We start from the raw sequence: 12,056 nt of genomic DNA on the forward strand, positions 1-12,056 counted from the left end.
CACATGTAGAGCATCTTTATAATCACCCGGTTATATTGTGACATTTGATAGCACACAAGGTGTTCCTACGGTATTCGGGAGTTGCATAATCTCATAGTCAGAGAAATATGTATAAGTTATGAAGAAAGCAATAGCAATAAAACTTAACGATCATTATGCTAGGCTAACGGATGAGTCTTGTCCATCACATCATTCTCTAATAATGTGATCCCGTTCATCAAATGACAACACATGTCTATGGTTAGGAAACTTAACCATCTTTGATTAACGAGCTCATCAAGTAGAGGCATACTAGGGACACACTGTTTTGTCTATGTATTCACACATGTACTAAGTTCCCGTTTAATACAATTCTAGAATGAATAATAAAAATTTATCATGATATAAGGAAATATAAATAACAACTTTATTATTGCCTCTAGGGCATATTTCCTTTAGCCCACTTGCACTAGAGTCAATAATCTAGATTACATTGTCATGATGCTAACACCCATGGAGTCTTGGTGCTGATCATGTTTTTCTCGTGGAAGAGGCTTAGTCAACGGGTCTGCAACATTCAGATCCCGTATGTATCTTGCAAATCTCTATTTCTCTCTCCTTGACTTGATCGCATATGGAATTGAAGCGTCTCTTGATGTGTTTGGTTCTCTTGTGAAATCTGGATTCCTTCGCCAAGGCAATTACTCCAGTATTGTCACAAAAGATTTTCATTGGACCCGATGCACTAGGTATTACACCTAGATCAGATATGAACTCCTTCATCCAGACTCCTTCATTTGGTGCTTCCGAAGTAGCTATGTACTCCGCTTCACACGTAGATGCCTCCACGACACTCTGCTTGGAACTGCACCAACTTACAGCTCCACTATTCAATATAAATACGTATCCGGTTTGCGACTTATAGTCATCCGGATCAGTGTCAAAGCTTGCACCGACGTAACCATTTATGACAAGTTCTTTGTCAAGTCCATAAACGAGAAACATATCCTTAGTCCTTTTCAGGTATTTCAGGATGTTCTTGACCGCTGTCGAGTGATCCACCCCTGGATTACTTTGGTACCTCCCTGCTAAACTTATAGCAAGGCACACATCAGGTCTGGTACACAGCATTGCATACATGATAGAACCTATGGCTGAGGCATAGGGAATGACTTTCATTTTCTCTCTATCTTCTGCAGTGGTCAGGCATTGAGTCTGACTCAACTTCACAACTTGTAACACAGGCAAGAATCCTTTCTTTGACTGATCCATTTTGAACTTCTTCAAAACTTTATCAAGGTATGTGTTTGTGAAAGTCCAATTAAGCGTCTTGATCTATCTCTATAGATCTTCATGCCCAATATATAAGCAGCTTCACCGAGGTCTTTCAGTGAAAAATTCTTATTCAAGTATCCTTTTATGCTATCCAGAAATTCTGTATTATTTCCAATCAACAATATGTCATCCACATATAATATAGAAATGCTACAGAGCTCCCACTCACTTTCTTGTAAATACGGGCTTCTCCAAAAGTTTGTATAAAACCATATGCTTTGAGCACACTATCAAAGCATATATTCCAACTCCGAGATGCTTGCATCAGTCCATAAATGGATCGCTGGAGCTTGCACACTTTGTTAGCACCTTTAGGATCGACAAAACCTTCTGGTTGCATCATATACAACTCTTCTTTAAGAAATCCATTAAGGAATGCAGTTTTGACATCCATTTGTCAAATTTCATAATCATAAAATGCGGCAATTGCTAACATGATTCGAACAGCCTTAAGCATCGCTATGGGTGAGAAGGTCTCATCGTAGTCAACTCCTTGAACTTGTCGAAAACCTTTTGCAACAAGTCGAGCTTTGTAGACAGTAACATTACCGTCAGCGCCAGTCTTCTTCTTGAAGATCCATTTATTCTCTATGGCTTGCCGATCATCGGGCAAGTCAACCAAAGTCCACACTTTGTTCTCATACATGAATCCCATCTCAGATTTCATGGCCTCAAGCCATTTCGCGGAATCTGGGCTCATCATCGCTTCCTCATAGTTCGTAGGTTCGTCATGGTCTAGTAACATGACTTCCAGAACAAGATTACCGTACCACTCTGAGGCGGAACGTAGACTGGTTGACCGATGAGGTTCGGTAGTAACTTGATCTGAAGTTTCATGATCATCATCATTAACTTCCTCACTAATTGGTGTAGGAATCACTGGAACTGGTTTCTGTGATGAACTACTTTCCAATTCGGGGGAAGGTACAATTACCTCATCAAGTTCTACTTTCCTCCCACTCATTTCTTTCGAGAGAAACTCCTTCTCTAGAAAGGATCCATTCTTAGCAACGAATATCTTGCCTTCGGATCTGTGATAGAAGGTATACCCAACAGTTTCCTTTGGTTATCCTATGAAGACAGATTTCTTCGATTTGGGTTCGAGCTTCTCAGGTTGAAGCTTTTTCACATAAGAATCGCAGCCCCAAACTTAAAGAAAAGATAGCTTAGGTTTCTTCCTAAACCACAGTTCATATGGTGTCGTCTCAACGGATTTAGATGGTACCCTATTTAAGGTGAATGCAGCCGTCTCTAAAGCATAACCCCAAAATGATAGCGGTAAATTGGTAAGAGACATCATAGATCGCACCATATCTAATAAAGTATGGTTACGATGTTCGGACACACCATTACGCTGTGGTGTTCTAGGTGGCGTGAGTTGCGAAACTATTCCACATTGTTTCAAATGAAGACCAAACTCATAACTCAAATATTAACCTCCACGATGAGATCGTAGAAACTTTATTTTCTTGTTACGATTATTTTCCACTTCACTCTGAAATTCTTTGAACTTTTCAAATGTTTCAGACTTATGATTCGTTAAGTAGATATAACCATATCTGCTCAAATCATCTGTGAAGGTTAAAAATAATGATACCCGCCGCGATCCTCAACACTCATCGGACCGCATACATCAGTATGTATTATTTCCAATAAGTCAGTGGCTCGCTCCATTGTTCCGGAGAATGGAGTCTTAGTCATCTTGCCCATGAGGCATGGTTCACAAGCATCAAGTGATTCCAAAAGCCCATCAGCATGGAGTTTCTTCATGCACTTTACACCAATATGACCTAAACGGAAGTGCCACAAATAAGTTGCACTATCATTATTAACTTTGCATCTTTTGGCTTCAATATTATGAATATGTGTATCACTACGATCGAGATTCAACAAAAATAGACCACTCATCAAGGGTGCATGACCATAAAAGATATTACTCATATAAATAGAACAACCATTATCCTCTGATTTAAATGAATAACCGTCTCACATCAAACAAGATCCCTCTAGACATCTAAATGATCACATGATCCATATCAACTAAACCATGTCCGATCATCACGTGAGATGGAGTAGTTTTCAATGGTGAACATCACTATGTTGATCATATCTACTATATGATTCACGTTCGACCTTTCGGTCTCGGTGTTCCGAGGCCACATCTGCATATGTTAGGCTCGTCAAGTTTAACCCGAGTATTCTGCACGTGCAAAACTGGCTTGCACCCGTTGTATCTGAACGTAGAGCTTATCACACCCGATCATCACGTGGTGTCTCGGCACGACGAACTGTAGCAATGGTGCATACTCAGGGAGAACACTTGTACGTTCAAAATTAGTGAGGGATCATCTTATAATGCTATCGTCATACTAAGCAAAATAAGATGCATAAAGGATAAACATCACATGCAATCAAAATATGTGACATGATATGGCCATCAACATCTTGTGCTTTTGATCTCCATCTCCAAAGCACCGTCATGATCTCCATCGTCACCGGCTTGACACCTTGATCTCCATCGTAGCATCATTGTCGTCTCGCAAACTATTGCTTCCACGACTATCACTACCGCTTAGTGATAAAGTAAAGCAATTACATGGCGATTGCATTTCATACAATAAAGCGACAACCATAAGGCTCCTGCCAGTTGCCGATAACTTTTACAAAACATGATCATCTCATACAATAACTTATATCACATCATGTCTTGACCATATCACATCACAACATGCCCTGCAAAAACAAGTTAGACGTCCTCTACTTTGTTGTTGCAAGTTTTACGTGGCTGCTACGGGCTTCTAGCAAGAACTGTTCTTACCTACGCATCAAAAACATAATGATTTTTCGTCAAGTGTGTTGTTTTAACCTTCAACAAGGACCGGCCGTAGTCAAATTCGATTCAACTAAAGTTGGAGAAACAGACACCCGCCAGCCACATGTGTGCATAAGCACGTCGGTAGAACCGGTCTCATTAACGTGGTCATGTAATGTTGGTCCGGGCCACTTCATCCAACAATACCGCCGAATCAAAATAAGACGTTCGTGGTAAGCAGTATGACTATTATCGCCCACAACTCTTTGTGTTCTACTCGTGCATATCATCTATGCATAGACCTGGCTCGGATGCCACTGTTGGGGAATGTAGCATGCAATTTCAAAAAAATTCCTATGCTCACGCAAGATCTATCTAGGAAAAGCATAGCAACGAGAGGGGGAGAGAGTGTCCACGTACCCTCGTAGACCGAAAGCGGAAGCGTTAGGTTAACGCGGTTGGTGTAGTCAAACGTCTTCATGATCCAACCGATTTTAGTAACGAACGTACGGCACCTCCGTGTTCAGCACACGTTCAGCTCGGTGAAGTCCCTCGAACTCTTGATCCAGCAGAGGGTCGAGGGAGAGTTCTGTCAGCATGACGGTGTGGTGACGGTGATGGTGTAAGCACTACGACGCTATGACCGGAGGAGTAAACTATGAAGGGGGGCACCGCACACGGCTAAGAGAACAATTGATGTGCCTTTGGGGTGCCCCCCGCCCCCATATATAAAGGAGGGGAGGGGAGGCCGGCCGGCCCTAGGGGCGCGCCAAGTGGGGGGAGTCCCACTAGGACTCCTAGTCCTAGTCGGCTCACGCCTTCCTTCCAACGGAGAGGGGGAAAGGGGAAAGAGGGGAAGAGGGAGAAGGAAAGGGGGGGCCGCGCCCCCACCCCTTGTCCAATTCGGATTGGCTTGGGGGGCGCCACCTCCCATGGCCTGCCTCCTCCTCTCCACTATGGCCCATGAGGCCCATTAACTTTCCTGGGGGTTCCGATAACCTCCCGGTACTCCGATAAATCCCCGAACCTCTTCAGAACCATTCCGGTGTCCGTATATAACCTTCCAATATATCAATCTTTACCTCTCGACCATTTCGAGACTCCTCTTTATGTCCGTGATCTCATCCGGGACTCCGAACAAACTTCGGTCACCAAAACACATAACTCATAATACAAATCGTCATCGAACGTTAAGCGTGCGGACCCTACGAGTTCGAGAACTATGTAGACATGGCCGAGACACATCTCCGGTCAATAACCAATAGCAGAACCTAGATGCTCATATTGGTTCCTACATATTCTATGAAAATCTTTATCGGTCAAACCGCAATAACAACATACGTTATTCCCTTTGTCATCGGTATGTTACTTTCCCGAGATTCGATTGTCGGTATCATCATACCTAGTTTAATCTCGTTACCGACAAGTCTCTTTACTTGTTCCGTAATGCATCATCCCGTAACTAACTCATTAGTCACATTGCTTGCAAGGCTTGTAGTGATGTGCATTACTGAGAGGGCCCAGAGATACCTCTCCAATGCTTGGAGTGACAAATCCTAATCTTGATCTATGCCAACCCAACAAGCACCTTTGGATACACCTGTAGAGCATCTTTATGATCACCCAGTTACGTTGTGACGTTTTATAGCACACAAGGTGTTCCTACGGTATTCGGGAGTTGCATAATCTCATACTCAGAGGAGTATGTATAAGTCATGAAGAAAGCAATAGCAATTAAACTTAACGGCCATTATGCTAGGCTAACGGATGGGTCTTGTCCATCACATCATTCTCTAATGATGTGATCTCGTTCATCAAATGACAACACATGTCTATGGTTAGGAAACTTAACCATCTTTGATTAACGAGCTAGTCAAGTAGAGGCATACTAGGGACACTCTGTTTTGTCTATGTATTCACACATGTACTAAGTTTCCGGTTAATAAAATTCTAGCATGAATAATAAACATTTATCATGATGTACGGAAATATAAATAACAACTTTATTATCGCCTCTAGGGCATATTTCCTTTAGTGCGCCCCCCGGGCTTGTGGGTCCCTCATGGCACATCAAACCCTAATTCCACCTCTATAAATACTCAAATATTCCCCTGACATCAGAAAGACACCCGAAATACTGTTTCCGCTGCCGCAAGTCCCAGAACCACGAGATCCCATCTGGAGGCCTTCTCCGGTACTCTGTCGGAGAGGGAATCGATCACGGAGGGGCTCTACATCAACCTTGCTGCCCTTCCGATGATGCGTGAGTAGTTTACCACAGACCTACGGGTCCATAGTTAGTAGCTAGATGGCTTCTTCTCTCAATTTGATCTTCAATACAATGTTCTTCTCGGTGTTCTTGGAGTTCTATTCGATGTAATGACTTTATGCGGTGTGTTTGTTGGGATCCGATGAATTGTGAGTTTATGATCAGATCTATCCATGAATATTATTTGAGTTTTCTCTCGAATCTTTTATGCATAATTACTATAGCCTCATATTTCTTCTCCTATTTATTCGTTTGGTTTGGCCAACTAGATTGATTTATCTTGCCATGGGAAGAGGTGCAAACTTAAGAACATGTGACTAGAAAGACAAACTAAGATTAGGACGTGCAGTTTGAATCAGGGGTAGTACTTCCTCCGTTCATAAATATATATAAGATGTCTTGCTTTGGATCAGGGACGTGTTTTACAGAACCAACGGCCGCCCCTCGAGCGTGTGTTCCGGTGTTGCCGTGAAGACACCATGCTTTGGTGGGTTCGAGCAACTCCAATGTGTCAACCCATTTCGTCCGCGTGCGTTCGTTTGGGTTGGCGCGGACAGAAAATTCGGTTCAAGGCGCCAACCCAAACGGACGCGAGTCCGCTTTTCGTCCGCCTGCCGGCCCATTCGCGGCCCAATTTTGAGCCTAATTTGCATCGACGCGGATATGAAGCGGTCACGCATGGCGCGAGCCTACTCCTCCCCCGGCCCGCTAGTCGCTGACACATTGGCCATCCTCTTCCATCCATATCGACAGCAAGCCCTCGCCCACCCCCGCCCCCGTCGTCACCCATTTCCGGTGCCTCTGCCAGCAGCCCATGCCGACTCACCTCCTCCCCAATACTGCCACCTCCCACGTCGCCTCCACCACCACCTCGCCAACGGGCCACCGCAGCTTCCCACCCCCTCTCCGACATCGTCACGAGCAGGAAGCCGCCTCCCGCCCTGGCCAGCTCCATCGTCCGACACCGCCCGCTGTCCTGACGTCGTCGCGCTTGTCGGACGCCGCCAGTCCAGCCACCTGCTCTAGGGGAGGCGCGTCGCCTCTTCGCCAGCTAGCTTCTTCATTGACGCCCGCAAGTTGTTCGACAGTTTGCCTCAAGGTACAAAATGGACTCCGCCGACGAGTTCTTTTTCCACAATTTCATGTGCGACTCCGGCGATTCCTCATCCGATGATGATGAGGAGATGTTGGTTGCCGTGTTGGTCCATGACCACCTTAATAGGCAGCGGCCATTGTTCCGGGGCTCGATCCCGGGGCACATTCCAGCGTTGAATCGCAACCGAGAGAGCGGCCATTTCCTTCTTTGGAAGGACCACTTTGATACAACCAACCCGCTGTTCAAACATCAGAAATTCCGGTGTTTCAATATGGCTAGGCATCTTTTCAACCGTATTAGAGAGGGGGTGGTCGGATACGATAATTATTTCGAGTGCAAAGAGGATGCCCTTGGAAAGATTGGCTTCTCATCTTATCAGAAATGCATTGCAGCCATCCGGATGCTTGCATACGGAGTGTCCGGATATCTCATTGAGGAGTACGTCTGTATGAGCGAGCCTACATGCCTAGAGTCCATGTACAGGTTCTGTAAAGTTGTGATTGTTGTGTTTGGCCTTGAGTATTGGAGAGAGCCGACTGCTCAAGATACAACTCGCTTGTTGGCGGTGAATGCCAGCAGGGGCTTCCTAGGGATGCTTGGTGGCATAGACTGCATGCACTGTGGGAGTGGAAGAACTTCCCTTCTGCTTGGCAAGGGCGGTGTAAGAGCCATGTCAAGGGTTGCACTGTCATACTTGAGGTCGTGGCCTCACAAGATCTCTGGATCTGGCACTCTTTTTTTCAACATGGCGGATCGCACAATGATATCAACGTGCTTCAACGCTCGCCGATGTTTGCAAGGCTTGTCGAAGGCAACAACCCACCGGTGAATGTTAACATTAATGGCTACAATTACGACAAAGGATACTACCTGGGTGATGGTATCTATCCTCAGTGGACCACTACTGTGAAGACAATCCCCAACCCTGTCAGAGAGAAGAGGAAATGATTTGCCCAAGATCAAGAGAGTGCTAGGAAGGATGTCGAGCATGACTTTGGTGTTCTGGAATCTCGATGGGGCATTGTTCGGTATCCTGCTAGAACGTGGAGCACCAAGAAGTTGTGGGAGGTGATGACTACTTGTGATCATGCATAATATGATCGTAGAGGATGAGCGCCCAGAACATATTTACGATCAAGGGTTTCAGTTTCATGGTGAGAATGTTGTGCCTGAGCATGGAGAAGGAGCAGCAACGTTTGCACAGTTCATCCAATTTCATCATGAAATGCGTGATTGGAAAACTCACATGCAGCTGCAAAATGATTTGGTTGAGCATATGTGGGCTCATGTTGGCAACCAATAGATGTATCTTTTTTTAAATGTATTCGAGACAATTTAATTTTTATTCGGCTTGTAAAACTATGCTAAATTTATTTGGTTATGAAACTATGTTTTTTTTTGCTTGTGAAACTATGCATAATGTATGTATATTTGTTCGAAAACGGCGGCAAGCCGGCCACGCGGGCAAATATGGGTCGACGCATTAGGTACACTGTGGATCCAAACTATAAACAGGGCGGACGTCGAGCGGGTGGCCGACCCAAACAAATAAAAACCGGACAAAATCGCCGTCCATTTGGTCGGCGCTTTGGAGTTGCTCTTAGATTGCATGCGGGGGAGTGCGGCACGCCGATGCTTGCCTTCAAGCGCTGGATGGTCCGGTGATGAGTTGTTTCGTCTAACTCTGTCTGTGATGCCCCTCTGTTATAACACTCCTGGCTTTGTGGCTTTTTTATGAGATTCAGGCGGGGGAACCTATCCCCTTGAAAATTCAAAAAAATCCAAATATAAGATATTTTAGATATTTCAATATGTACTGCATGTAGGGAGTATTCATGAATGGAGGGAGTATTAAATATCGTGCTATTGTTTTCAGACTTGAGCGGCATGTAAAAGTAAGGAAATGTGGAAAGTGCTTGTTCTCAGAGACAGAGTAATCAATTGAATACATGTACTTTTCAAACGAGCAAGCCAGAAACAAATATCTCCGGGACCGTGAACCGAAAAGACTACTAACATTTTTTTTAATTTATTTTTTGAGAATCGACTACTAACAATTATGTACGCAAATCATCCAGCGCACCGACCGACCAGCCCATGAAAATAGCTAGCCTGTGAAGCAGGGAGCTAGGGAGTGGTCCATCGTTAAGCAGGATGTTTGCCCAGCTCACTCATTTAATCCGAAAGGTCGGTGGTTTAATGGCTCGCTCTGATTAGCCTTAGCTAGAAGCATCAGGATGTACTACTACTTGGACATCCTTACCATACAGAATTAGCCAGCAAGCCTTTCGCAAAAAAAAAAAAAAAAAAAACCAGCAAGCCAAACAGTAAGACGCGTCAGCTCCTTTTCTTCAATTTTTCTTTCTCCACCTGTATATATATGGCCCTTTTCTTCGCCCACGGTTCAGTAATCAAACAACACTTCGCCTCGCCCTCCACCACGCTTCATCGGTTGAGGTTCAAAGGCAAAAGTTGTGTGAGATCATGGGCGCCTTGGATCACCTCTCTGATTTGTGCAGCATGACGGAGACAAAGGAAGCCCTCAAGCTCAGGAAGAAGCGCCCACTGCAGGTGAGGTTTGTGGAATTCAGAGACATGTGCTTTTGCATATTTTCATCGGCTTATTTCTTGGAGTCGGTTTCAGCTGGAATATTATCTTGTGAAGAGATTTATAGGTTTTCCGCTGTTTTGTTGAGCTGCTATGTACGTGATTTATGAACTGGAGCTTTTTATGTACAGACGGTGAACATCAAGGTGAAGATGGACTGCGAGGGCTGCGAGAGGAGGGTCAAGAACGCCGTCAAATCGATTCGGGGTACTCATATCTACGTCAAATAATACTATCTACTCCGGGAGATAAAAATTTGGTGTAAAATTGATTGAGCGAACGTTGAACGATCCCATCTCTGTGGGTGGGTGGCACAGGTGTGACGAGTGTGGCCGTGAACCCCAAGATGAGCAAGATGACGGTGACGGGGCACGTGGAGCCGCGCAAGGTGCTGGAGCGGGTGAAGAGCACGGGGAAGGCGGCGGAGATGTGGCCGTACGTGCCCTACACGCTCGCCACCTACCCCTACGTCGGCGGCGCCTACGACAAGAAGGCACCGGCGGGCTTCGTCCGCAGCGCACCGCAGGCCATGGCCGACCCCGCGGCGCCTGAGATCCACTACATGAACATGTTCAACGACGAGGACGTCAACGCCTGCACCGTCATGTGATCTGATCATCGTAATCGCCAGCTCCTTCCACTCTAGCCGACGACCAGACGCCCAGCGGAAAGACATGCTTGATATGTCTTCATGCATCACAGAGACTGTATTTGTATATATATGTCTTCTCGCTTGGGAAAAGGGGATACCAAGAAGACGAGCTTGCGTGCGAACAGCTATAATATACTACAAAGAAAGAGCTAAAGTTTAATAAGCGTACATAACTAAGTGTGAAGCGCGCCGTTTTTCAATTGTGAGATTGATGCAACCACCCATTTTCATACTCCTTTCTATACAATTGCATATCAGCAACTTCAATAGCTTCAATCTAATGGAGACCCTCACAAGTGGACCTACCCACGGAAGACAACCAGCTCTTATGTTTAATCTTTAGCCTTGATGTTTCGTGGAACTGGTATTTGTTGATAGACTTGTAATTGTTTACTCTCTTTTTTATGAAATGAAATTACCTTAGAACAATTGTTCTACAGTTTCGGTTAAAAAAAAAGACAATCAACTCTATTGATTCTTCAACATCAATCTAATAGACGCCCTAACAAGTGGACCTACCCATGGAAGACAACCAGCTATTCATCCGAATAGATGTATAACATAATGTAACAGGGTGCTACAGCTCACTTCATTTTCAATAGCATGTGGAGAAGTGTTGCAATTCTCAAGCATAAAATCTTCTTTTGGTTGTTGCTGCATGACAGAGTGAACCCAAGAGATTTGCTGCAAAGAAAAAACTTCCATTTGCCATCACACTATTGTGAATTCTCCAACCTGCACACTCAAGAAACCTCCTTTGGACTGCCCCTTTGTCCTCGTCTGCTGGGACACTATTTGCTTCTCCAGAAACAATGGCATCTCTTTGCATAATAATATCATTCTAAAGGCATCTCCAATGGCAACCCGCAAATTTTCTCCCGCATCCATCCACGGACAGGGGACCAGCGGACACGGATGTGGGAGGCCGACATCCAACGCTGCCCGCATACATTTCAACCAGCATTTAAACAAATAGGACAAAATTCATGCAAACCGGCCGATATTCATCAAAGTTTGAATAGAAAACAGCACAAATCATCCATACATAGCATGCAAATTAAGTCTAGCACAACTCAAATTCGACTAGATTCCGGATGCCGAACAAGTTTTTCATCAACGGGTCTTCCACACATACTCCCCCTTCAGCTTCATCCAATAGTGTGTGCACGTAAATGGTCGTCCCTCTGTCCTGTGGTAGACCACGGCAGCGCGTGCGGGCTACATATAACGTGGAGACCAACATTGAGTGAATGAATCAATCAACAAGTTGAGCAAGATGAAGCAAAACTTATGATCTCGTCCTCT

At 44.8% G+C, this 12,056-nt stretch overlaps 1 protein-coding gene across 1 annotated transcript; it reads left to right on the plus strand.

Moving 5' to 3' along the window:
* Positions 1–9,765: 9,765 nt before the first annotated feature.
* Positions 9,766–11,180, plus strand: LOC109770026 (heavy metal-associated isoprenylated plant protein 20). The gene is made up of 3 exons (XM_020328724.3): positions 9,766–10,062; positions 10,231–10,306; positions 10,417–11,180. Exons 1-3 carry the CDS (start codon positions 9,976–9,978, stop codon positions 10,707–10,709), a joined length of 456 nt encoding a protein of 151 aa, XP_020184313.1. The 5' UTR covers positions 9,766–9,975; the 3' UTR covers positions 10,710–11,180.
* The last annotated feature ends 876 nt before the right edge of the window (positions 11,181–12,056 follow it).

Source organism: Aegilops tauschii, chromosome 3 (assembly GCF_002575655.3).
Source record: "Aegilops tauschii subsp. strangulata cultivar AL8/78 chromosome 3, Aet v6.0, whole genome shotgun sequence".
Lineage (NCBI taxonomy): Eukaryota > Viridiplantae > Streptophyta > Magnoliopsida > Poales > Poaceae > Aegilops > Aegilops tauschii.

Coding starts and splice junctions, on each gene's coding strand:
- LOC109770026 (XM_020328724.3), top strand. CDS start 9,976: ATGGGCGCCTTGGATCACCTCTCTGATTTGTGCAGCATGACGGAGACA. Junction 10,063..10,230: donor GGAAGAAGCGCCCACTGCAG/GTGAGGTTTGTG, acceptor TTTTATGTACAG/ACGGTGAACATCAAGGTGAA. Junction 10,307..10,416: donor CGCCGTCAAATCGATTCGGG/GTACTCATATCT, acceptor TGGGTGGCACAG/GTGTGACGAGTGTGGCCGTG.